This window comes from Bos grunniens, chromosome 16 (assembly GCF_055505025.1).
Source record: "Bos grunniens cultivar Pamir isolate PY7600 chromosome 16, Bosgru_T2T1.0, whole genome shotgun sequence".
NCBI classification, from domain to species: domain Eukaryota; kingdom Metazoa; phylum Chordata; class Mammalia; order Artiodactyla; family Bovidae; genus Bos; species Bos grunniens.
The window spans coordinates 36,596,662-36,623,310 of NC_141180.1; the positions used below are offsets into that span (position 1 = coordinate 36,596,662).

Below are 26,649 nucleotides of genomic sequence, written 5' to 3' on the forward strand. Positions count from 1 at the left end.
GTGGCAGGTGCCTACTGCTGAGGCAGGCAGGAAATACCACGCAGCATCCGGCTGGGGTTTTAGGCACTGGTGATGCTCCTCACTGGTTCCCTTCCTGGGCCCTACTTGCCAGGAACGAGGTCACAGAAAATGCCATTGTTTTGGAAAAACCTCCCCACTCTGCAGCCCTCTGCCTGGGGCCATCTCCTTGGCCCAAGGTAGTTGCTTGCCCACAAAGGCTGCACTGTGTGACCCTCTGAGTGAGTTTTCATAAATCAGACAGCAAACATCCGAACCCTCAGGCGAAGTGGACTCAGTGCTTGTGCCAGAGGTGATGGGACAGGTGCGCGTCACCTGGCCAGGGAAGCGGGTGTGGGGGGCGTGCTATTTTTCAGTGGGCACAGCGAAGGGTGGATCAGCCAGCCAGACCCGGTAAATTGTTATTTACAGTTTCTGAGCCTTTAAAAGAGGAGCCTCCGCAGCATCGGCCCTGACTCCAGACCTGCTGCAGCATGATCACCCTGCTATTCCTGCTCGTGGTGGGAGCCCAGGCTCAGCACGAGTGGACCTACTCAGGTAAGGCCCACCCCAGGGGCAGTGCCCACTTCTCGAGGGTGAAGCCTGGTCAGTCGGGGGCGACCACGTGTGACAACTGTGTGCGGTGCTGTTGGGGGCTCTGCGTCTCGGGCTGGGGGAGACCTCGGTTAGGGAGAAGAGGACAAAGTTCTCCCCATGCTTTTCCACTCCTGGTGCTGGCTTGACAGCCCACTCAGTGCTTCTGACAGCAAAGCCATTTGCACTCTCTGTCTGTGTAGATAAAAAATAAAGTGGTTATACGGAGTGAAGTAAGTCAGAAAGAGAAAGACAAATACTGTATATTAACACACGTGTATGGTATCTAGAAAGATGGGACTGATGAACCTATCTGTAGGACAGCGAGGGGCTTCCCTGGTGGCTCAGGCGGTAAAGAATCTGCCTGCAATGAGGGAGACCCAGGTTCGGTCCCTGGGTTGGGAAGATCCCCTGGAGAAAGGAATGGCTGCCCACTCCAGTATTCTTGCCTGGAGGATTCCATGGACAGAGGAGCCTGGCTGGCTATAGTCCATGGGGTCACAAAGAGTTGGACATGACTGAGCGACTATCACTTTCGCTTCAGTAGAGATGCCAGCATAGAGAACAGATTTGTGGACACAGGAAGGGGAAGAAGAGCGTGTGACGAATTGAGAGAAGAGCATGGAAACAAACACATTACCATAGGTAAAACACACTGCCAGTGGGGATTTCTGTATGACTCAGGGAGCTCAATCCAGTGCTCTGTGACAACCTAGAGGGGTGGGATAGCGTGATGGGAGGGCGGTTCAGGAAGGAGGTAACATATGAATGCACGGGTACTAAGTCGCTTCAGTCATGTCTGATTCATGGACTATAGCCCACCAGGCTCCTCCATTCATGGGATTCTCCAGGCAAGAATATTAGAGTGGACAGCCAGGCCTTCCTGCAGGGGATCTTCCCAACCCAGGAATCAAACCTGTGTCTTTTATGTCTCCTGCATTAGCAGGCAGGTTCTTTACTACTAGCATCACCTGAGAAGCCCAGATATATGTATACCTGTAGCTGATTCATGTTGATACATGGCAGAAACCAACACAGTATTGTAAAGCAATTATCCTCCAACAGGAAAAAAAAAAGTGGTTGAAGCGAGCTCCTTGCAGTCCCACCGAGAATGTGTGGGGTTTGCAAGAACTTTCTTATTGGAAATTCCATGATACACAGTTTATCTAGAATGACTCAATGTGCCGAGAACCAAGTGACCACTACATGGCCTCCGGGCTGGTCTCTCTCCCTTGCCTAGCCCTGCTGAAGCCCCAGACTCACACCTTGAGCCCCACTTACAGGACATGAAGTGGAAAAAAAAAAACTCTGGTGTTTACCACAGGCCCACATGTGAGCCAAAGAGAGGAAGATTGTGGGGTTCAGATAAGAAATACCTCTTCTGCGTGGCAGGAGCAAAAGCACCTGCCTGGCCCTCCTCCTTTATGTCCTGGAGGGAGGCATGGGGCCCAAGAGGATGCTCACGGCTGCTGGAGTCAGGAGCAAGCAGGTTTTGAACCTGTTCTCTACACAGTCCACCCCGGCCTCAGATACTGGGGGGAGTGTCCACCTAGGGTGTCCTGTTAAGTCAAGGGCAGCAGAGTTAGGGACATCATGGGAAGGTTCAGGAAGTCTGGCAGCAGAGGGCAGGACAGCCAACTGACCAATCATTCTGTCTGACCCAGAGGATCCCTCCCTGGCTCAGCGCCATGAGACCCCAGGGTTTCTGCTTGGGCAGGCCCATAGATGCTGAGGGTGGTTGTAGGGTAAGGACAAGCGAGAATTCCCACAGTGCAGACTGTCCCTCTCAGCTCAGCACAGCCTGAGACTGTGGCCTTCTGGAAACACCAGGAGTACAGGAAAGCTACTGCAATTACCTCTTGGAAACACTTGAGAAACCCCCATGCTGGCAAAAAGCAATTTGGCCCATGAAGGGGCTGTGCTCAAGACGTTTGGCCTTGGGACTTCCCTGGGGTCCAGTGGTTAAGATTCTGCACTTCTAATGCAGAGAGCAGGGGTTCGATCCCTGGTCCCAAGACCTTAGATCCTGCATGCCAGGCACAGAGCAAAAAAAAAAAATTCTGACTTTGATGCTTGCATCTGCCTCTAGGAAAGACTTGCCTACAATTTGGTGTGTATTATTGAATAGTGAGGAGAGGAGGAGAAATAAAGAATTGACTTTTTATTGAACCAGGAAACTATAAGAGGCTCAGATATGATCATCTTTCTCAAAATAACCTGTGGATGACACAGCTGCCCAGTGAGGGGGAAAGAGAGCTGGAGTCCCTGTTGCAAATGGGTGAGACCAGACTCCTCAACTGTTTGCAGGCTGAATAACCCATTACAAAGACTTGCTTTTTTTTGTTTTTTGTTTTTTAATTTTTTGGCTGTCCACACAGTGTGTGGGATCTCAATTCCCAGTCCAGGTATCTAACTGTGGAAGTGCACAGTCTTAACCACTAGACTATCAGGGAATTCCTATGATGACTTGCTTTTATCACTCTTTTCTGTGATTAGTAACTACCTTTAAAAAGATGAATTTCCTTTCTTTGACATTTTTTCAACTAATTATTCTAGGTCATCCTTGAACCTGATGCTTCGTTTCTTGCCTTGAATCCACAGTGTAGGCACCCAGGTGGTCTTTACAATACTGGGAACCAGTGAAGAGGGGTTGGGAAAGAAAAGAGGTGGGAAGGTCCTGCCGGTAGGGTGTAGATGGGGCTTTGATAATGTTGAGGGCTGGGAAAGGAAACTGCCACTCAGAAGAAGTGAGGAAAAGCCCTTAAAAGTAACACAGGAAGGCCAAGGCCAAGGAGGCCTCAGGACCATTTATCATCTGTGTGCCAAGTTCCTTTAGTCAGGTCTGACTCTTTGTGACCTCATGAACTGTAGCCCACAGGCTCCTCTGTCCATGGGATTCTCCAGGCAAGAACACTGGAGTGGGTTGCCATGCCCTCCTTCAGGGGATCTTCCCAACCCAGGGATCGAACCTGTGTCTCTTTTATCTCCTGCATTGGCAGGCAGGTTCTTTACCACTAGCACCATAGCCAGATCCCATATTCATCAGCTGACAGTCACTCAAAGGAAAAACCAAAGCTAGGTCTTAAAGATAGCCATTGCTTTCAAAATAATAAGCCATGTTCTCAGGGCCAGTGGTTGCAACAGAAAAATTAGGAACCAGCCCCGAAGCCCTCCAGGGTCTGTGAAGCTGATTTAGAAGCCCTTCCTGCCTCTTTGGGCTTCCCAGATAGCTCAGTGGTAAAGAATCCATTTGCCATTGCAGGAGATGCAGGTTTGATCCCTGGGTCAGGAAGATCCCCTGGAGAAGGAAATGGCAACCCACTCCAATATTCTTGCCTGGGAAATCCCAGGGACAGAGGAGCCTGGCAGGCTACAGTCCATGGGGTCACAAAAAGTTGGACACAACTGAACAACTGAACAACAACAACCCACCTCCTGGAGGCCCTGCTCTGCTTTCTGGAAGGCAGGCCTCCGGCCTTGATCTCAACCTCTGCCGGCCTCCCTGGCCAGGCCCTGCTGTGAGCTACCAGCTCTGGCCTCTATACTGGGTGAAGTGCCCACAGAGAGGGCCCGGCTGGGCAGCACCTCTCACTGTGACCCCCTTGGCTCTCTCCCATGTCAGAGGGGGTGCTGGATGAAAAACACTGGAGGCTGCAGTACCCGGACTGTGGGGGGACAAGACAGTCGCCCATTGACCTGAAGATGAAGAAAGTTCGGTACAACCCTTCCCTGAGGGCTCTGAACCTCACAGGCTACGGACTCCGGCAAGGGGAGTTCCCCATGACCAACAACGGCCACACGGGTAAGGATGGGTGACAGACCGGCTTCTGTCCCTGGGGGAAGCGGGCGGTGGGGGAGGCTGGCAGGGCTGCCCGGAGCTGGACACCAGAGCTGCCGAGTGTGGCCTGGGGGCTGCAGGTGTTGAGTCCTGGCACTTCATCCCGGGTCGTGCAGCAGCTGTCTGTAGACTCGGTTCCCCACTCACCCCTTCATTTCGCACTGGCCTCTCTCCAAGCCCACTCTGACCCAACCAGTGGAAATTCAGCAGACAGACAGGCAATGCAGCGAAGCTACACGGCCCACTGTGTGTTCTGTTGATCTGTGCCCTGGTCTGATTGGCCACGTTTTCTATGTGTGAAGGTCAGACAGGAAAGGCTGGGTGTTGGGGCCCCCCTATTTTAGAAGCCCAGATTGGACACTTATAAAATCCAGCTATACCTTGGCACACATCTTTCTCATTTTCACCATGTGGGTTCATCTCCTCCAAGCCTCAAGACAAGCCCAGAGAGAGGTATTTTTTAGGCTGAAACCAGGGACTTTGAGAATCTAAGGGACTTCCAGTCATACAGTCTCTAATGGTCGAGCTGGACACAGTCCCCAGATGTCTGATTCCTCCACTGTGTCCTCCTTGGAAACATCCCTTTCTACTCCCATTACTGTCCATTTGCATAGGCTTATGGAGGGTAGGGTCATAGGACTCAGATTCCCTCTTTGCTCTATTGAGAAAATAAAACCCATTGCTCTTCATGTGGCTGGTGAAGGTAGCAGCCCTCAGATACCTATGATTTGGATCACCAACCTCCACAAATAATTCATGAAAGCGTCATTTTATCACGAATGTCAAGATCCTGCTTCCAACATCACTCTCTGAAGCATCTGGGAGGTTGGCAGAAGAGTGGGACCTTTTCAGACTGGCTTCTTTCCCCTGTGCTGTGCTGTGCTTTGTCCCTCAGTCGTGTCCAACTCTTTGCGACCCCATGGACTGCAGCCTGCCAGGCTCCTCTGTCCATGGGATTCTCCAGGCAAGAATACTGGAGTGGGTTGCCATGCCCTCCTCCAGGGGATCTTCCCAACCCAGGGATCTAACCGGGGTCTCCTGCATTGCAGGCAGATTCTTTGCCAGCTGAGTTACCAGGGAAGCCCTTCTTTCACCTAGTCATATGCATTGAAGGTTGCTCTGTGTCTTTTCACAACTTGATAGCTCCTTTCTTTTTTGGCATTGGATAATATTCCATTGTCTGGATGCACCAAAGTTCAGTTACCCATTCACCAACTTAAGGGCATCTTAGCTGCTTCCAAGATTTAGCAATAAGGATAAAGCTGCTATTAACATCAATGAACACCAATGTGTAGATGTTTGTGTGGACATAAGGTTTCCACTCATTTGGGAAAACAGCAAGGAGCACGATTGCTGGATTGTATGGTAAGAGTATGTTTAGTTTTGTAAGAAACTGCTCATCTCTCTTCCAAAGTGGCTGCACCGTGTTGCATTCCCACCAGCAATGCACGAGTGTTCCTCTTGCTCCACATCCTTGCCAGCATTTAGTGTTGTCAGTGTTCTGGATTTTGGTTATTCTCATAGGTGTATAGTGGCATCTCATGGTTGGTTTAATTTGTATTTCCTTGATGAACTGTGCTGTGGAGCATCTTTTCATATGTGTATTTGCCATCTGTGTATCTTCTTTGGGGAGGTATTTGTTATGGTCTTTGGGTTATCTGTCTTCTTATTGTTGAATTTTAAGGGTTCATTGTATATTTTGGGTGGCAGTTCTTTATCAGATGTGTCTTGTACAAATATTTCTTTCCAGTCTATGGCTTGTTGTCTACTTCTCTTGATGCTCTCTTTTTCAGAAGTTTTAAATTGTAATTGAGCCCAGCTTATCAATTCTTTCTTTCATGAATTGTGTCTTTGCTGTTGAATCTAAAAAGGTACCATACCCAAAGTTATCTGGATTTTCTCCCATGTTATCTTCTAAGAATTTTATAGTTTTGTACATTACATTTAGGTCTGTGATCTATTTTGCATTAATTTTGGTGAAGCGTATAAGGTCTTTATCTAGATTCGTTTTTTTTTTTGCATGTGGATGTCTAGTTGTTCCAGCACCATTTGTTGAAGAGACTCTCTTTGCTCCATTGTATCACCTTTGCCATAGGCTTCCCTGGTGGCTTAGTGGTAAAGAATCCACCTGCCAATGCAGGAGATGAAGGTTCGATTCCTGGGTCAGGAAGATCCCCTGGAGAAGGAAATGAAAATCCACTCCAGTATTCTTGCTTGGGAAATCTCATGGACAGAGGAGCTGGGCAGGCTACAGTTCATGGGGCTCACAAAGAATCAGACACAACTCAGCAAGTAAAGAACAATAACAACATCACCTTTGCTACTTGGTTAAAGATCAGTTGAATATATTTATGGTGGTCTATTTCTGGGTTTTCTTTTCGGTTCACCGATCTATTTATATATTCTTCCACCAAGACCACACCGCATTGATTATTGTAGCTTTTTTTCCCCCTGGCCTTATAGAGAGGTGTGTGGGATCTTAGTTCACGACCAGGAATTGAACCCATGCCCCCTGCAGTGGAAGTGCAGAGTCCTAACCACTGAACCTCCAGGGAAGTCCCTACTGTAGCTTTTTAGTAAGCCTTTAAAAAAAAATTAATTTATTTATTTGGCTGGACTGGGTCTTAGTTGCTGCATGTGGGATCTAGTTCCCTGACTAGGGATCAAACCCGGGCTCCTAGATGGGGAGTATAGCATCTTAGCTACTGGAGCACCAGATGTCCCTACTGAAGCTCTACAGTAAGTCTTAAAGTTGGGCATCATTGGTGCTCCAACTTTATTCCCCTCCTTCAACACTGTGTCAGCTATCCTGGGCCTTTGGCTTCTCCATGTGAATGTCAGAATTAGTTTGTTGACATCTACAAGATAACCTATTGGGGTTTTGATTGGGACCACACTGAGTCTCTAGGTCACATTGAGAAGAACTGACATCTGGACAATAGTGAGTCTTCCTATCCAGGAATATGTACTACCTCTCCATTTTTTTAGTTATTCTGTGACTCCTTTCATCAGAATTTTTCAGTTTTCCTCATATAGATCTTGTATATAATTCGTTAGCTTTATACCTAATTATTTAATTGGGAGGGAGTGCTAATGTAAATGATATTGTGGGGTTTTTGTGGCTTAAACCACAGAATCTTATTTTCTCACTGTTGTGGAGAGTAGAAGTCCAAGATCAAGCGTTGCAAGATTAGTTTCTTTTTCAAGGCCTTTCTCATTGATTTGCAGATGGTCAATGGGATTGTGTTCTTAATTTCAAATTCTGCTTTATATATCTATTTAATGTTTATATCCTTCCATTTTTATTATTAGATTAGAATACAGATATAAAATTACATTTTAACAAAAAGAAATCGAAAACACACTTGGATGTTGAGAGAAAGTGCTGCAAAAGTTTCTAAAGCTTATTTTCTTCTTTTCCAAAAAATATTTATTTATTTATTTGGCTGCACCAGGTCTTGGTTGCAGCGTGCAAGATCTTCAGTTGCGGCTTGTGGGATCTACTTCCCAGACCAGGGATTGAACCCCGAGGTCCCCTGCACTGGGAGCATACACCACCAGGGAAGTCCTTCTAAAACTTGCTTTCAGTTTCTCTATTTTGTTGTAGACATGAGCACAGAAAATGCTCAGATCATGTGGTTTTTCTGGGCTGATAAGAATCTGGTTAAATTAGTTCCAAACAAAGAAGAGTAAGTTCTGGAAGTTAAATCAATTGTCAGAATCCGGAAGGTTCAGCAAATTGATTTTGGGGAGGACGGCTAGTTGGCCTCACCTTTTCAAAAGCACAGTGATAAGCCCAGAAGTGCTGCCATTTTTCAATCCGGCCTGTGCAATCCTGTTGATACAGCTTGAGAACTGAGACATTCTGTCTGCAGGGGATTGTGTTTCTGGGGAAACACGCTTATCGGGATCTCTGTTACGTCTTCTGTGGTACTAACTGTCTTCAGCTCTGCAGTCTCTGGACACAGAAAACCGAACACCTTCTTTGATAAACTCTTCCATTTTCCTCATGGGAGCACTGACTTTGAGGCAGGCCACATTGTAAGCACTAAACACAAAACACCTGTTCTGCCAAAGGGCATGTAAAACCTCAGAGGCCAGATTCCTGCCTTCTGGCATATTATGAAGCTGTCATCACAGCTTCCTGCTGCTTCTGGAAGGGAAGCAGGGGGCATTTGACAGATATCAAATTCCTAATTTGGGGGTTTTTTGGCCACACCTTGAGAAGTGTGGAATCTAATAGCTTGACCAGGGATCCAACCCATGCCCCCTGCATGGGAAGTACAGAGTCTTAACCACTGGACCACCAGGGAAGTCCTCAAAGATCTCATATATGCTCATTAAGAAATGTGCTTGCTTATAACTATCATCAATGACTTTAAATAGAAAAACCTTATTAACAAGACAGATGCTGACTGTCCCTTTCCAAGTCCTAAGTTATACTCTCATAGATGTTTTTCTTGGTCGCTTTTGGGGTCACTCTGCATGTCTCCCTTTTGCCTGACTCATTCCAAAATATAGAGATTTCTCTGAGGCCTGAGCCAGTGGAATAAACAAGACAGCTGTCTGACCAGAGTGACTTCCCTGTAGAAAGTCTGTAGGGCCCAAGGCATGAGTTAGCTAGAAGACTGAACCATTTTCCTGTCGGCAAGAACCTAACGTTTGAAACTGTTGATGATTACATCAAATTCAATCCCGTGCTGAGAGTCTGCGTGTTCCCTGACATGCCACAGAATTTGATCTCTTGTCTTCTGAAAACAAATTGAGGCCTGCAGTGATGATGTCCTGTCCAGGCCTGGTTCTGCCTGGACCTATGAACTGAGTGACTGCAAATCTTTCTACCTCCCTGGGTTGGCTCTTTGGTCCATAAAATAAAAGGACTTCTCTAGGGGTCCAGTAGTTAAGAATCGACCTGCAAATGCAGGGGACACAGGTTTGATCCCTGATCTGGGAAGATTCCACAAGCCACGGGACAGCTAAGCCCAAGCACCACAACTACTGAGCCTGTGCTCTAGAACCCAGGAGCTATAACTATTGAAGCCCACATGCCCTAGAGCCTGTGCTCCACAAGAGAAGCCACCATAATGAGAAGCTAGCACACCACAACTAGAGAAAGCCTGAGCAGCAATGAAGACCCAGAGCAGTTCAGCAACAAAAAAAGGGTTGAAACCCTCAGGGATGCTCCCTTCTATGCAGCGGGATGGGTTGTTAGTTGGGCTGGTTCTAGAAGTCAACATGGGATGAAGATTTTAACCACATCATGGAAAAGATAATGACCTCAATTCAGCCTTCCAGGGTATTCACCTCAGGTAGTAAAAGTAACGGAGAAGGCGATGGCACCCCACTCCAGTACTCTTGCCTGGAAAATCCCATGGACGGAGGAGCCTGGTAGGCTGCAGTCCATGGGGTCGCTAAGAGTTGGACATGACTGAGCGACTTCACTTTCACTTTCATGCATTGGAGAAAGAAATGGCAACCCACTCCAGTGTTCTTGCCTGGAGAATCCCAGGGACGGGGGAGCCTGATGGGCTGCCATCTATGGAGTCGCACAGAGTTGGACACAACTGAAGCAACTTAGCTTAGCAGTAAAAGTAATCAAAACAGTCCCAAGAGGCCCCACTTCCTGTTCCCTACCCTGTGGGCAAATTCCAAAATTGGCCACAGGTGAAGAGTGGAGGCTTCCACACTCACTAGCCCTATTTTTTCAGGGATAATCAGTTGGACCTGCCCTTTGGTGTCCTGCCCCTGACCTGCTGGTCCTGAGTGGGAAGGTGTGTGCCCTGGGACAAGTGCCTGTCCAGCCCAGCTCAGGGCCTGGTCCCCAACTGGCCCTGTGTGCCAGTGCCTCCTCTGCGGGGGTCACCCTGCCCATGGCAATCCAGGTCTGTCTATAGCACCAGCTTGCTCCAGGAGTGGGCAGGTGAGCAGGGTCGCTGCCTCACCTGCGGGCCTGCCCTGTCCCCGCCCGTCCGCACACTCCCTGCCCCTCGTCTTCTCTTCTAGTACAGATCAGCCTGCCATCCACCATGCGCATGACAACCTCCGACGGCACGCAGTACTTAGCCAAGCAGATGCACTTCCACTGGGGCGGAGCATCCTCGGAGATCAGCGGCTCTGAGCACACTGTGGATGGGATGCGATACATAATTGAGGTACCTTCAGGCTCCTCTTTCTTTCAAACCCCATAGTCATGTTTGGGTTACTGTCTTTTTAAAAAATATTTATTTATTTATTGGCTGTCAAGGGTCTTTGCCACTGCGAGGGCTTTTCTCCAGTCTGCCACCCCATGGACTGCAGCCCTCCACGCTCCTCTGTCCATGTGATTTCCCAGGCAAGAATATTGGAGTGGGTTGCTACTTCCTCCTGCAGGAGATCTTCCCAACCCAGGGATCAAACCCAGGTCTCCTGTGTTTGATCGGCAGGTGGATTCTTTACCACTGAGCCACCTGGGAAGCCCTGTTTTAAAAAGTATTTATTTATTTTATTTTTGACTGTCCAGATCTTCATTGCTGCTAGGCCTTTTCTCTAGTTGCAGTGGTTGGGCTTCTCACTGCGGTGGCTTCTTTTGTGGAGCACGACTGTAGAGCCTCAGACTTCCATAGTTGTGGCATGTGGGCTCAGTAATTGCAGCTCCCAGCTCTAGCGCATAGGCTCAGTTGTTGCGAAACAGAGGCTTAGTTTGCTCCTCAGCATGTGGGATCTTCTCAGATCAGGGATCAAACCCAGGTTTCCTGCATTGGAGGCAGATTCTTTACTACTGAACCACCAGGGAAGCCCGGTTTAATTTATTTTTAATTTATTATCACTATTATTTTTTGGTGGCTCTTGCTGCTTCTAGGCTTTCTCTAGTTCCAGTGAGTGGGGGCTACTCTCTGTCATGCTGCACAGGATTCTCATTGCGGTGGCTTCTCTTGTTGCGGAGCTCGGGCTCTCGGGTGTGCAGGCTTCAGCAGCTGTGCTGCACCGGCTGAGTTGCCCTTTGGCACGTGGGATCTTCCTGGACCAGGGATTGAACTGGTGTCCCCTGCATTGCAAAGCAGATTCTTAACCATTGGACTACCAGGGAAGCCCTACTTTTCTCACTAAAACAGCCAAAAACACTTTGTGCAGTAGTGAGTCAGGTCACCCTGAGGTTAAATTTATTTTTCATTCACTCACCACTAATCACTGCTCTGTGCTGGGGGTTCCAGATGGGTCCCCTCCTTCACGAAGTCAGCCCAAAGCAGGAGTATACAGCCCAGAGAGTGGGGCAAACCCTCTTTAGTTTCAGCTGGATTTCTGTGTGGTAGATTTGCTGGTTTCCTCTCTTGCTTAGGATGGGTGCTTGCCAAGTCGCTTTAGTCATGTCTGACTCTTTGCAACCCCATGGATCGTAGCCTGACAGGTTCCTCTATACATAGGATTTTCCAGGCAAGAATACTGGAGTGGGTTGCCATGCCCTCCTCCAGGGGATCTTCCCTGCCCAGGGATTGAACTTACGTATTTTAAGGCTCCTGCCTTGGCAAGCGGGTTCTTTACCACTAGTGCTACCTAGGAGGCTTCATAAGGAAAGCCTATTGGATTCTACTTCAAAACAGAGACCTGATGAGACACTACCTGAAAAGATGTGGCTAGTGAGGATTATTCGGAGAAGGCGATGGCACCCCACTCCAGTACTTTTGCCTGGAAAATCCCATGGACGGAGGAGCCTGGTGGGCTGTAGTCCATGGGGTCGCTAGAGTCGGACACGACTGAGCGACTTCACTTTCACTTTTCACTTTCATGCATTGGAGAAGGAAATGGCAACCCACTCCAGTGTTCTTGCCTGGAGAATCCCAGGGATGGGGGAGCCTGATGGGCTGCCATCTATGGGGTCGCACAGAGTCGGACACGACTGAAGCGACTTAGCAGCAGTAGCAGCAGCAGCAGCAGTGAGGATCATTACTGCTTCGGATGACCATGGATTTACAGTGGCCTCCTGAGGTAAGGGGGCATATGCCCACTCTAGGGAGACCTCAGGAGAACCTTGTGGCCTCATATGATCTCCTGGAACTCTGCCAGCTTGTCTGCCTGGGAGAAGGTGTATTGCCATCTCCCCATAAGAGACGCAGGTTTTATCCCTGGGTCAAGAAGATCCCCTGGAGGAGGGCATGGCAACCCACTCCAGTATTCTTGCCTGGAGAATCCCATGGACAGAGGAGCCTGGCAGGCTACCATCTGTGGTGTCACAGACAGTCAGACATGACTGAAGCAACTTAGCACACAGCACACGTAATCCCACTCATGTTCTTTGCATTCTTGGAGAATTTTCTGGTCTTTTTTTTTTTTAGCGTCAAAATTTTAATTTAAACTTGATTCACATATTTTATACATTATTCTTTTTTATTGATATATATATATTACTGAAGTATAGCTGATTTACAATGTTTCAGGTGTACAGCAAGAAGATTCAGTTATACATATATACATATATTATTTTTCATATTATTTCCCATTATAGGTTATTACAAGATATTGACGGTAGTTCCCTGTGCTATACAGTAAACTTTTGTTGCTTGTTGTGTATCTGTTTTTTTAAAATTAGAAATCTAGCACTGATTCTTACTAAGCAAACAAGTGGTATACACTATTTTTTTTGTATTGAGTACAGGCTATGCAAATTAAGCTGTTTCAATAAATATTAGAAATGTTCATTACTTTGCAAATATAAAGGAAAATCAGCTAATACAAACAATACAAGCCTGCATGAACCAGAGCTTCTCCCCATGAACATTTCTCAGCCCTCTCCTCACGTCCTTCTCAGAACTTTCTGGTCTTAGATCTTGTAGCCCAGATGGAGGGAGATGGTGGTCAGCAGTGTTTGTTGGTCAAGCAGAGGCGCCAGATGAAGCATCTTTTTTTCATTTTCCTCCTTTCCTGAAAACCTGAAGCATTTGAAGATTATGGGAATTGCCCTTGACTTGCCCTGATAGCTCAGCCTGTAAAGAATCTGCCTGCAATGCAGGAGACCCTGGATTGATTTCTGGGTTGAGAAGATCCACTGGGGAAGGGATAGGCTATCTACTCCAGTATTCTTGGGCTTCCCTGGTGGCTCAGTTGGTAAAGAATCCACCTGCCATGCTGATGACCTCAGTTCAATCCCTGGGTTGGGAAGATCCCCTGGAGAAGGGAAAGGCTACTCACTCCAGAATTCTGGCCTGGAGAATTCCATGGACTGTGTAGCCCATGGGGTCGAAAAGAGTCAGACACAACTGAGCGACTTTCACTCCCTTTCTTGCTTCCACAGATTCATGTCGTCCACTACAATTCTAAATATGGCAGCTATGAGGAAGCCCAGAATGAGCCGGATGGTTTAGCTGTGCTGGCGGCCCTGGTTGAGGTAGGCTGAACCTACACACTCGAAATTATAAACTGGTGGCAAAACAAGGTGTTAAGTGTAGACAAACGCTTTTCCTACTTGTCTCTCCTTATGTAGTCCCGAGCTCACAGTTCTTGGAAACACTGACTTGATAAAAAATCTACTCTTTTAAAGAAAAATATTTGTCTACTTATCTGGTCTTAGTTGTGGCATGAAGGATCTTTGTCCCTTATTGCAGCATGCAGCATCTTTAATTGAGACATGTGGGATCTAGTTCCCTGATCAGGGATCAAACCTGGGCCCACTGTATTGGGAGTCTCAACCACCGGACCATCGGGGAAGTCCCTGAAAGACCTACTCTTTCCCCAGTCCTTGCTCACAGTTACTGAGGTGCCTCTGGGTCACCAACCTCAAGGACGTTGGATGATCTGGACAAGCTGAGTTAGAAGAGCTGATCCCAGAGGGGCTGACTTGATAGAAATTGGTCTGAGGACATGAGAAAGCCTGCACCCCAGTAGACAGAGGCCACATCTCTGCATTCCTCAGAAAGTCTGGAAGGTGGGACTTATGTCTAGGCAGCAAGAAATGGTCAGTGAATATGATCCCCTCCTAAAACAAGTATATTAGCTTCCCTGGTGGTTCAGCTGGTAAAGAAACCACCTGCCAATGCAGGAGACACAAGAGACATGGGTTCAACCCCTGGGTCAGGAAGATTGCCTGGAGAAGGAAATGACAACCATCTCTAGTACACTTGCCTGGAAAATTCCATGGACGGAGAAGCCTGGCAGGCTAAAGTCCATGGGGTCACAAAGAGCTGGACACGACTGAACACAGCACATCAAAAACAAGCATATCAGTGCTCTGGAAATGGACCAAAGACAGGAACAAGGTCAAGCACTTACGTATGATAAATGGTGAGAATTTTGAGTAAGAACAATGGAAGTTTGTGGGCTTCTTGCCTGGCATTCTTTCCATCTGCTAACTTGGTCAGTAAGTAATCCTAAAGGAAATCAAACCTGAATAGTCATTGGAAGGACTGATGCTGAAGCTGAAGCTCCAACACTTTGGCCGCTTGATAGGAAGAACTGATTCACTGTAAAAGACCTTGATGTTGGGAAAGATTGAAGACAGGAGGACAAGGGACAACAGAGGATAGGATGGTTGGATGGCATCACCGACTCAATGGACACGAGTATAAGCAGACTCCGGGAGATGGTGAAGGACAGGGGAGCCTGGCGTGCCGCAATCCATTGGGTTGCAAAGAGTCGGACACAACTTAGCAACTGAACAACAACAACTTGGTCAGCAAGGTAGTTTCATCAGGGCAGGTGAACAGGAAAACCAGCAGCTTCACTGCCTGGTACAGGGATTCATTAGATTTGAAGTAGGGACTGAAAACCCATGCCCGAGGGGCATTGCTGATAAAAGTAGCAAACAACAGAAAAGACAGAAAACAAGGAAAACTCGCAGCTTTGGGAGTCTGTCACATCCTAACTGAGGTGAGTGGCAAGCAGCAGGCCAATCAGAAGTCTAACTGGGAGATCCCGAAAATGAGAGAGCCATAGAGAGCTTGTATCGGCTTCCCAAGAAGGCCTGATGGAATGTGAAAGCTGAGTCTGACTTGGTAACTGGCTGACCTTTGAATGGGCTCCTGGGGTTTGAGCACAACCTCTACTAAAATCACTGAGTGACTGTAAAATTGTGCTGACCATAGATGGTCTAGGCTAAAAAAATAAAAATAAGACTTAAGACCTGAGCAGATTCATCAGCTGCTACACAGTACTATGGACACATATTCTACAGATAAAGCCCAGGCAAGTCACTGAATAGTTGCATGAACAACAACAAAAACTCCGCAGGATAGTTTTTAAAAATCAGAATTTAGATTAGCTACCATATATTATCTAAAATGTCTAGTAATCAAGGAAAAAGTTCAGCATGCAAATAGGAAAATGTGATCTGTATTTGAGAAAACGCTCAGTTGTGTCCAACTCTTTGCGACCCCATGGACTGTAGCCCTCCAGGCTCCTCTGTCCCTGGAATTTTCTAGGCAAAAATACTAGAATGGGTTGCCATGCCCTCCTCCAGGGGATCTTCCTGCCTGGGGATCAAACCCAAGTTTCTTGTGTCTCCTGCATTGGCAGGTGGATTGTTTACCACTGCGCCACCTGGGATACTCTCTAGCACAAACTGATGTAAGTTGCACATTGAAGTCACTAGAGCAACCATTAATAACTTAAAATGGTTAAATAGTACACTGAAAGTATTTGTTTAACATGAAAGGTAGCTAGAAGAACAGAGAAAGAGATGACACATTTAGAAAACAGATAAACGACAGTCAGAAATCCAAGGAAGGGGGTTGGGAGGAAAGAGGGGGAGGGATGTATGGGAGAGAGTAACATGGAAACTTACATTACCATATGTAAAATAGATAGCCAATTGGAATTTGCTGTATGACTCAGGGAACTCAAACTGGGGCTCTGTAACAATCTAGAGAGGTGGGGTGGGGACGAAGGTGGGAAGGAGGGTAAAGAGGGAGGGGACATATATATACCTATGGATGACTCATGTTGATGTTTGGCAGAAACCAACACAATTCTGTAAAGCAATTGTCCTTCAATTAAAAAATAAATTTAAGATTAGAAAAAGAAGAAATCCAAGAAAGTCTGAATTTTCACCCAGTGGAAGAATGGATCAGCATCCCTGACTGAAAAAAACCATTGTTCATAGACCTTTTTCACCAAAAGCAACTTTCCTGCCTTCTAAAAAGTAAACACTCATTCAAAAAATAGAGGATGTCGGAGGTCAGCATTGGAGCAGTTTTGCCTTGGACATCTGGCTCTCGTCCATCCAGTCAAAAGTCCTGAGGATGAAGAAGGGAGCACTTGAGACCAAGCCCCTGATCATAATGCATCTGGGGGCCTCCCTGGTGGTCCAGCAGTTAAGACCCTACACTTCCCCTACAGGGGATATGGGCTTGATCCCTGGTCAGGGAACTAAGATTCTGCATGCTGCGTGGCAGTGGCTAAAAACAAAACAAAAAACCCACAGTGAAGCTGACTGTGGCTGACAATGCCCAAAACAAGGTCACTGGGGATATTTTAACAGTGACTTTGGCCATTTCATGAGGATATCACCAGATACTGCAAAGAAGGTCTTTTTCCGGGAAACTGCCAAAGTGCTTCAGATCTTGTCTTTCTGGAAGAAACTGGTGAGCCAAGGCAGTTGGTGCAAAGAAGCGCCAGACTGTCTCCCCGGATGCCTCCTTGCCCTCATAGCTCTGCACCACCAGCCAGGATACCAAACAGCTGAATTAAGGGAGATAGTACCAGATGGAGGACCCACCTCCCTTAGGTTAACTGCTCCGTGTTTCCCCTGCAGGTAAAGGATTATGCTGAAAATACTTACTACAGCAACTTCATTTCTCACCTGGAGGACATCAGGTATGCAGGTAAGAGAAACCAACAGAAGGCGCACCAGGGCAGAGGAATGAGCCTGAGTGTGATGGGGACGGGGGGCAGGGAAGAGTCACGGGTGGGCAGGGTTGCAGATAAGCTTTCCAGGGGACACTTAGCTCCCTGTGCAAGGTCTCTGGCTCCAGCAGTTCCCGTGATTGGCTCACGCTGTACACACCTCTGGGAGACCCGTTCATAAACTACCTGTCGATTTCCACGACTGGGACGTCTGGATGGCCAGAGTTCCATGAATGAGGGATATTTTCAATTAAGTCGCCCTCACCTCTGGCCCCAGCTGGTCGTGATGATCCTAGTACTCAGACAGAGATGAGCTCCTTGACCTCTGGCCCCAGCTGGTCGTGATGATCCTAGTCCTCAGACAGAGATGAGCTCCTTGACCTCTGGCCCCAGCTGGTCGTGATGATCCTAGTCCTCAGACAGAGATGAGCTCCTGGGTTTCCAGTTGAGAAGAGTCTCAAGAGTGAAGCCTCTTGCCGTGGTGTCTGTGATGCAGACACAGGGCTGGCCTCCCTGCTCTCTGCCTCCGGAAGGCAGGGTTCTCGTCAGAGCATTTGCCCACTCCCATGATCAACTCTTGACTTTAAGCTGTTACCATGTCTGCTGCAGCCTTGGTTCTGGGCATCTCACTCTGCCCCATATACCGGTCTCCAGTTCCCTGACCTGAGTCCTCACCCTCTCCAGTGATCTCCTGACCTCCAAGTCATGGGCCTCCACGTTTTCACTACTAGTCACGCTTCTTGCCTCTCAGTTCTCTTTACCTGGCTTGGATGCCACAGACCATCATTCTGACACACCCATGCAAATGCCCTCCATCCCTCCACAAACTTACCTGATAAAGCCCTCCGCCAACTTCTACTTTCTCAGAGTCTGTAGCCAAACAGCCTATAGGGAATGTGCCTGAGAGAAACACAGATATTTCTAACTGGTATTACTTTCATTCCTAGCTAAAATATAAACAAGTACTAACACTGCTCAGAAATCCTAAAATACTCCTCTGGGCTTTTTCTTTTCCCCTCTCCACAATGATTGCATCACCTTTTCTCCTCTCTCCCGAAGCACCCCCTCCCTGGCCCCAGCTTCTCCCCTGACGGGATGCCTGACCTCCCACTTCATGGAGAAGGTAGCCAGTTACTCACTCATCTTCTTAACTTGGCAGTCCTGTGGTTAAGACTCCCAATTTCCACTGCAGGGAGCATGGGTTCAACCCCTGTTCAGGGAAGTAAGATCCTGCATGCCATGCAGTGCAACCAGAAAAAAAAAAAAAAACTTAGAAATTTTTTGCCTGCTCATTGGGCTATGCACTACTAGACTTCACAGCCTTGGTTAAACAAACCTGTTTATGTATATATCACAAAGATATCCTCTTTGCCATTAAAAAAATGCAGAAGTGCTCAGGGAAAAAAGCAGAGTTCCTGCCTCGTGCAGCATCTTTCGTTGCAGCATGTGGGATCTAGTTCCCTGACCAGGGATCGAACCCAGACCCCCTGCATTGACAGCATGGAGTCTTAGCCACTGGACCACCAGGGAACTCCCATGAGTGTCCCCTGTCTATAGACAGGTGCATATCCCACCAGGGCCACCCAGCCAGAGGAGGTATTTGAGTGGGTTTCTCCCCAAAGTCTTTGCTCTTAACCCTTTCCAGGAAGCAGTACACTGGGTGATGTTTCCCAATGATCAGGTTCTAAGTTCTTCTGCTTAAATCAGGAGATTTAAAGATAGTGAGATATGAGCCAGAGCTGTCCTCTCAAGGGGCAGCAGTGGTCCCTGACTTTGCTTCTCATCCCCTCTATTAGGACAAAGCACAGTTCTGAGGGACCTTGACATTCAGGACATGCTACCTGGGGACCTCCGATACTACTACAGCTACTTGGGGTCACTCACCACTCCTCCCTGTACAGAAAACGTCCACTGGTTTGTGGTAGCAGATACTGTCAAGCTCTCTAAGACACAGGTAATGTACAAGATTGCTTTAATATCCAAGTCTCTCCTTTCCATGGCCTGATCAACAAGAGCGTTCCCCTAAATCTTATCTAATGCCAATACCTGGGCTCCTATAGTGTTTTCTATGTCCAGGGCTGTAGTGCCTCACATCTATCACCATGGGTGATCCTGCTAGTGCTGTGCTGTGGCAGAAACGGGCCAACAGGCTTCAGAGAATCCAAGAAATCTATAGGCAATGCAACAACAACAAAAAAACACTGGGACCTGATTCAAGTCATAGGAGAAAATTTGCATAGTGAAGGCAAATATTTATTGAGTGCCGCTCTCACCAGGTATTACATGTGCAAACTCCATGTCCTTATGGGGCTAATTCTTTTTTTTTTTTTTTTTATGGGGCTACATTCTAATCTCATAAATGATTTTATGCAAGAAGGACAGCTTCAGATTTAGCCCTTTACCATCTAAAAATATCTGTAGCCCTTTGAGGGGAAGAGCTGTATCAACTGTCTTTTGTCCTTGAGCCTAGCACGGGCACATAATAAGTATTTGTTGAGTTAAATAAAGGACAAATGTTACTGAGGTTGCAAAGCAAACCTTCCGGGTTCCTCAGAAGTGAATATTTCTCTTTTTAAATTTTCCATTTCCCTATTTCAGGAAAAAGTGCAAAGACCCCTTATTCTTATACCAACATGTAAAAACATTGCCAACCAGGTTGAAAGTGCCCTGAGATACCTAACAAAAGTCAATGTTAGTTATCTACTAAAAATGCACCTTAAATTCAGATCTAGAAGAATTTCTACAAATAAAGTTATCTGAGATGAACTCAATTAAAAAAAAATCACAAAATACTAAGAAAAAGGCACTATGAGTGAGTATCAGCAGAATTAGACCTACAAAGATTTCAGATATTATAATTATCAGCCAATTAATATAAAGTATGTTTAATATTTGGAGAAGGCAATGGCACCCCACTCCAGTACTTTTGCCTAGAGAATCCCATGGGCAGAGGAGCCTGGTAGGCTGCAGACCATGGGCTCACTAGAGTTGGACATGACTGAGCGACTTCACTTTTACTTTTCACTTTCATGCATTGGAGAAGGAAATGGTAAAGAATGCATAATATCTATAATTAAACATATTTGATATGTTTAATATGTACAAGAGTTTGAAATACAAGGAAAGAACAAAGTATAAAAATGACCAAGTCAACTTGAAAAAAAGTAAATTGTTAATTTCTAGAAATGAAAAAATAGTAACCGAAATTAGTTATCCAACAAATGAGTTTAATAGCATGTAGGACAAGTTCAAGAAAGAATTAGTAAGCTGGAAGACAGAGCTGAGACAATTACGCGAAATGCAGCATAAAGAGAAAAAGAGGTAGAAATATGAAAAAATAGAGAGGTATAGAGAACATTCTAGAAAGACCTGAAAAATGTCAAGTTGAAATTATAGTGGGAGAAGAGAGATGGCATAGAGAAGAGGAATAATTTAAGAAATGTTGACTGAGGGTTTTTTTCCAGAGGGTTGAAAGTCACCATGTTATATAATAAGGAAGCCCAATGAGTCAATGAAAACAAAAAGAAGCCCACACTAAACACATCACAGTGAAGCCACAAGCTATCAAAGCAGAGAAGATTTAAATATCAGCCAAAGAGAAAAGACATATTTCATGAAAGACCTACGATTAGACGAGCGTTAATTCAATGCAGCAACAATGAAAGTCAGGAAGCAGTGCAACAACTTTTTCACAGCACTGAGAGAAATGAGTAGCTTACCTAGAGTTGTACAGCAGCAAAAATGTCTCTCAAGAATGTAGACAAGGGACTTCCCTGGCGGTCCAGTGGTTAAGACTCTGCCTGCCAGTGCAGGGGACACAGGTTCGATCCCTGGATTCGGAGGACCCCACACGCCTCAGAGCAATTCAACCTGTGTGCCACAACTACTGAGCCTGTGAACCTAGAGACTGTGCTCCGCAACAAGAGAAGCCACTGTACTGAGAAGCCCTCACACCACAACAAAGTGTAGCCCCCACTGGCCACAACTAGAGAAAGCCTGAGTGCAGCAGTTAAGACCCAGCACAGCAAAAATAAAAGAAAATGTAGACAAAAACAGGAATTTTCAGAAAAACAGAAATTGAGCTTGCTACTTGGTATGTCTCTGTTTACTTCTTTCTCTCTTTTCTGCTACCGGCTAAATACCTGTAGAAAAAGATGGAAAGATATTGTCAGAAGAATGACTGTGTGGATGAATGCCAAGGCACATAGTGCCCAGAACCGCTTCAGGACTTGAGATCTTCTTTATCAGAGTTATATAAATCCAAGCGCTGGTTCAACTGTTAACTAACTTAAAAAAAAAGTTACCCAGTGCCTCTCCTCTCATTAATTCCTTTCATGTTGCTGGCAGATTGAGAAGCTAGAGAATTCCTTACTGAATCACCAGAACGAGACCATCCAAAATAATTACCGCAGCACTCAGCCCCTGAACCACAGAGTGGTAGAAGCCAACTTCGTGTCTCACCCTCATCAGGGTGAGTGATATCAACTCTCGTTTGTTCTTTGCCATGTGCGATGATAGTTTCCTGTTTTCCTCCTTCTCTGGGTGAACCCGTCTCTTCTGGCCACAGTGAGGGAAGGGGAGTCATCTAAGCCTCAGGGGGCACAGGTGGACCAATCAGAACGGGGCTTGGGTGAAGGGCATGACTCATTTTCCCAGTCCGGGCAGTGGTACTACTGAGTAGGACAGAGAGGGTGATGAGAACGAACCAGCTCCAGAATATCACCTAGTATTGGCCAGAGACAGTGGGAGAAGCAAGATGTCAGGAACATAAGATGCTCCCATAGAGTGTCGGCTCAAGTGAACCTCATCATATCCAACTCAGATATTTCCCCCACACTTCTATCTTGGTCTGCATTACAAATCCATCCTCAACTCCTCCCATAAATTCCCTCAAGGTGGAGTTAACTAGACCACATAATGCTTATTACCTTTTCTTGGGGATCAAACTGGGGATGGATTAGCCACCAAATGGCCTTTGAGCCTCACAGGTGGCTCAGTGGTAAAGAAACTGCCTGCCGGTAGAGGAGAAGCACAAGATGCAGATTAGATCCCTGGGTCAGGAAAATCCCCTGGAGGAGGAAACGGCAACCCACTCCAGTATCTTTGCCTGGGAAATCTCACAGACAGAGGAGCCTGGTGGGCTACAGTCCACGGGGTCACAAAGAGTTGGACACTTTTGGATGCACACAGGTGAAGCTGCAGATGCCAGGATGCTGGAAGCAGGCATAAGTGGTCCAGTTTCCCCGGACCTTCCAGTCCAGGAGGTGGGGCTTCAGCTGTGTTGGTTTGACTTACCTCATTTCTGTGGTCACAGGAATGTAAATATTCTGCAATTTCCCGTCTTTATTTTGTCCAGTTCTCTGTAAAGTGGTGGTGAACTACACACATTCCCTGAATTCACTGTCTTTACAGTATATTCCTATTAACCGTTCCTGACGACTTTATTGGAGTAGGAAATGGCAATCCACTCCAGTATTCTTGCCTGGAAAATTCCATGGATGCCTTTATATTCTTTAATAAATAGACCTGGTCTCCAGTCAGTATTACCCTATCTCCACATGTACCTTGCAAAAGTTAAAAATTTCCGTACATACTCCTCAGCACAATAAAGCTCCATTTATAGTTTTCTCCCCATCTCTCCTGGTTCATTTATTGTTTTCCATTGTATCAGTTTGCTCCTTTCATACAATACTAACAGGAAGAATGATACCAACTATAATTTTAATTTCCCCATATTATAATTTATACGATATTGTTGTTGTTCAGTCACTAAGTCATGTCCGACTCTTTGTGATCCCATGGATTGCAGCATGCCAGGCTTCCCTGTCCTTCACCATCTCCCACAGCCTGTTCAAACTTGTGCCCATTGAGTTAGTGATACCATCCAACCACCTCATCTGTCTCCACCTTCTCTTTCTGCCCTCAATCTTTCCCAGCATCAGGGTCTTTTCCAGTGAGTCGGCTCTTTTCATCAGGTGGCCGAAATATTGGATATTAACAGTCACAATTTCTTTTTCTAAAGGATGACACCCTCCTAAACAGGTCCAATCACTAGCAGACTAAACAAAGGGAGCTTAGACCCATTGATCTGTCTCCTTGTTCTAATTTTGCTATGCTCCCTGTTTAACATTTTATGCTATTCTTGCAACAAGCACAGATTGTATCATTCTCCTTAGGCCACTTCTCAAATGCTCTTTCCATTGAAGCAGGGCAGGACTGTCATCCCAATGTACCCTCATGAGCGACCTCAGAGGTTCTAATAACCACCTCTTAGTCCAGAATGTCCCATCTTGCAGTATGTCATTTTGGCCCTCACTTCTGAGACTTGCTATTTAGGAGGAGTACACGAATTCCCAGGCTTCTCTGGTGGCTCAGTAGTAAAGAATCCTCCTGCCAATGCAGGAGACTTGGGTTCCATCCCTGGTTTGGGAAGATCCCTGGAGAAGGAAATGGCACCCTGATCCAGTACTCTTGCCTGGAAAATCCCAGGCACAGAGGAGCCTGGCAGGTTACAGTCCATGGGGTCACAAAGAGTCGGACATGACTTAGCAACTAATGACAGCGATAACAATAGCAACAACATACCAACTCCCAGGAGGTAGGAAGAGGGCTTCCTCCCAACCCCAGCCAAGGGATCTGAACAATGCCCTTCCTTTACTGAGAAGAGAACAGAGAATTGGGCATCATCTCACTCCAACTTTACTCAGACCCAGACTTCTATGTTGGAGAAGGCAATGGCACCCCACTCCAGTACTCTTGCCTGGAAAAATCCCATGGACGGAGGAGCCTGGTAGGCTGCAGTCCATGGGGTCGCTAAGTCTGGCATGACTGAGCGACTTCACTTTCACTTTTCACTTTCATGCATTGGAGAAGGAAATGGCAACCCACTCCAGTGTTCTTGCCTGGAGAATCCCAGGGACAGAGGAGCCTGGTGGGCTGCCATCTATGGGGTCACGAAGAGTCGGACATGACTGAAGCGACTTAGCAGCAGACTTCTATGTAGCAACCCAACTGTACAATCCACATGATATTTCATAGTTCTATAGTATCCATATCAGATCGGTTAATATGATCAACTCATCAGAGATGAATGACCTGAGAAACAAAGATCAGTTATAAACACAGGAGAATAGCAAAATCAGCCCTCTTGCAACTTATTTGTTAGAAAACACCTATGTATTCTAAGGTAAAGGCTACTGAGCTTCACATGAAAACCAAGGGTCAAGGGTTGAGCCATCTTCGACATGTCACCCCTTGGATTCTGGCAGCTTACAAGCCTAAATTCAGACATAGCAAGGATGCCTGAAGCCAATGGGATGGGAACATGGCAGGCATATGAAAGAATCAAAAATATTTCTCCTAAATATACATGTAGGGAGTGGTATCTGGCTGTCCTGTGTCCCCTGTTTTCCTGAATCTCTTCAAAGTTCTGACTTTTTCCTGTTAACTCTTCTTTTTATAGAATACACTTTAGGCTCCAAGCTCCACTTTTATCTAAACAACATTGACCAAAACCTTGAGTACCTGAGAAGATTTATTGAACAGAAGATAACAAAGAGGAAAAAAGAAAAGTATTGGCCTTGAAGAGTGAGCCCTGCCTTCTGTTCAAGAAGCCCTGGGTGTTCAGATCATACCATTTCTACCGAGGCAGCTGCTTAATTTACGATTAAAACAGGAGAAAACCATCATCCATGAACGGAAGTGAGATGGCTTAAATGCATGAGAAGGGTTTGAGCGAGATGATACCAATGGGAATTGACTGGAATAGAAATTTAACTACCCTCCTCTCGAATCACATACATTGATTTGTCTTAATTAGAAATCAACCTGAAATCCTGATAGCATTTAAATGAAATAAAATAACTTTGGAAATTTGTTATTTAAACTTCTCTTTTCTATTCCTTTGTGCCATTTCAAATATCGTTTTTTTGCTCTATCCGGAGGGACCCAGGTGATGGGGTAGAAATGAAGGTGGGAGGGATTTCCAGCTTTTTTCAAAAGTTCCCACTGACGTTATTGAAAGGTTAAAAATGAAAGTTTCCAATCAACAACTGATATTTTTATAACTTTTATGGAAACTGTAAGTACTATTGTTTGTTTGTATTATTATTGTTAATTTATGCTTCCAACTTTTCACTATTACAACAATGCAGAGTAGGAATTTGGCTGTGCTCAGTCACTTCAGTCGTGTCCGACTCCCTGCGACCCTATGGACCACTGCCCGCCAGGCTCCTCTGTCCATGGGATTCTCCAGGCAAGAATACTAGAGTGGGTTGCCATTTCCTTCTCCAGTGGTAAAGTGCAAAGTGAGTGAAGTGAAGTCGCTCAGTCGTGTCTGACTCTTTGCGACCCCATGGACTGTAGCCTACCAGGCTCCTCTGTCCATGGGATTTTCTAGGCAAGAGTACTGGAGTGGTTTGCCATTTCCTTCTCCAGGATTTGGCTGAGTTAAGCTTAAAAAACCTGACTTCCCTGGTGTATCAGACCAGGGAAGAATTCACCTGCTACACAGGAGAACCGGGTTCAATCCCCGGTTGGGAAGATCCCCTGGAGAAGGGCATGGCAACCCACTCCAGTGTTCTTGAAACTAAAAAAATAAACCCAACAACAACAAAAGCCAAAAACACCCAAGGAAAAAAGTAAAATGGTTTCAGGTGATATTAATTTGGGCTAATGTTATTTCTCTAGATTGTCATTGCGAACATTTTAAAAACTATCTGCATTGGCATGGAGCCTTTACCACTACACCACCTGGGAAGCCTTTTTAAACTAAGTTGCTGTCTATTTTGTGATCCAAAAGTTTTGTCCTGGGAGGGAGCTGGGAGGACAGAGGGCACATTGCATCCTAGTGACAGCAGAAAGTGTGGTTCTTTAAAAAGCCACAAAAACAACCTCCTGCTGTCAGTGAGAAGAAAGCCACCTGGCCAACCACCCCCTTCAGGGGCAAGCCTGGGTCCCCCAGGAGCGGAAGCTGGGAGGACCCCCTTTGCAGGCTCTGCAATTTCAGAATTCCAAAACTGGTTTCCATGAGTTCGTGGTTCTCGAGAGAAGTTTTGAAAAACAAAATATCCCTTAGAAACAGCCCCTTAGTTGTTCCATGGTGCTCTCAGTGGACGTTTCTCTTCAAGAGTGCCGGAAATTTCCCCAAAGGCCTTCTGCTCTGGTGCCATTTTGTGAAGGACTAACTAAAGCAAAGGTTTTTGTGAAGGACAGATTAGAGAGGTGCGTGGACTGGCTGTGTTTGAAGGGAAGCTGCTGCCCTCCAGTGGCCACTGTGAGATTGGCGGGGCCTGTGCCCAGGGGACCTTGGCAAGCCCCTCCACACCTCCCATCTTTTCTGTTGGTAACCTGGGGCCCAAAGACCTCTAAGGATTCTTCTGTAAGTTACAGGCATATCAGGGACGAACATT

General features: G+C 46.3%; 1 protein-coding gene and 1 long non-coding RNA gene across 18 annotated transcripts; one reads left to right on the forward strand and one right to left on the reverse strand.

Moving 5' to 3' along the window:
* The first annotated feature begins 416 nt into the window (after positions 1–416).
* CA6 (carbonic anhydrase 6) lies at positions 417–25,124 on the forward strand. Of its 2 annotated transcripts, XM_086344314.1 has the most exons (8): positions 417–555; positions 4,214–4,393; positions 10,433–10,581; positions 13,695–13,787; positions 17,148–17,217; positions 19,036–19,193; positions 21,587–21,710; positions 24,702–25,124. In XM_086344314.1, exons 1-8 carry the CDS (start codon positions 492–494, stop codon positions 24,821–24,823), a joined length of 960 nt encoding a protein of 319 aa, XP_086200440.1. In that variant the 5' UTR covers positions 417–491; the 3' UTR covers positions 24,824–25,124. The 2 variants fall into 2 exon arrangements, with proteins under 2 accessions (XP_086200440.1, XP_086200441.1); XM_086344315.1 differs by lacking the exons at positions 417–555; positions 4,214–4,393; positions 10,433–10,581; positions 13,695–13,787 and adding an exon at positions 16,416–16,977.
* On the reverse strand, positions 12,802–22,086 carry LOC147356592 (uncharacterized). Of its 16 annotated transcripts, none has more exons than XR_015143353.1 (8): positions 21,701–22,086; positions 20,959–21,381; positions 19,286–19,409; positions 18,379–18,469; positions 18,072–18,139; positions 17,505–17,759; positions 14,522–14,627; positions 12,802–13,332 (listed from the first exon to the last, which is right to left on the reverse strand). It is a non-coding gene; the product is annotated as an uncharacterized LOC147356592 (long non-coding RNA). The 16 variants fall into 16 exon arrangements; XR_015143352.1 differs by having other exon boundaries at positions 21,647–21,757; XR_015143363.1 differs by lacking the exon at positions 21,701–22,086 and adding an exon at positions 21,544–21,682 and having other exon boundaries at positions 17,505–17,647.
* Positions 25,125–26,649: the final 1,525 nt, after the last annotated feature.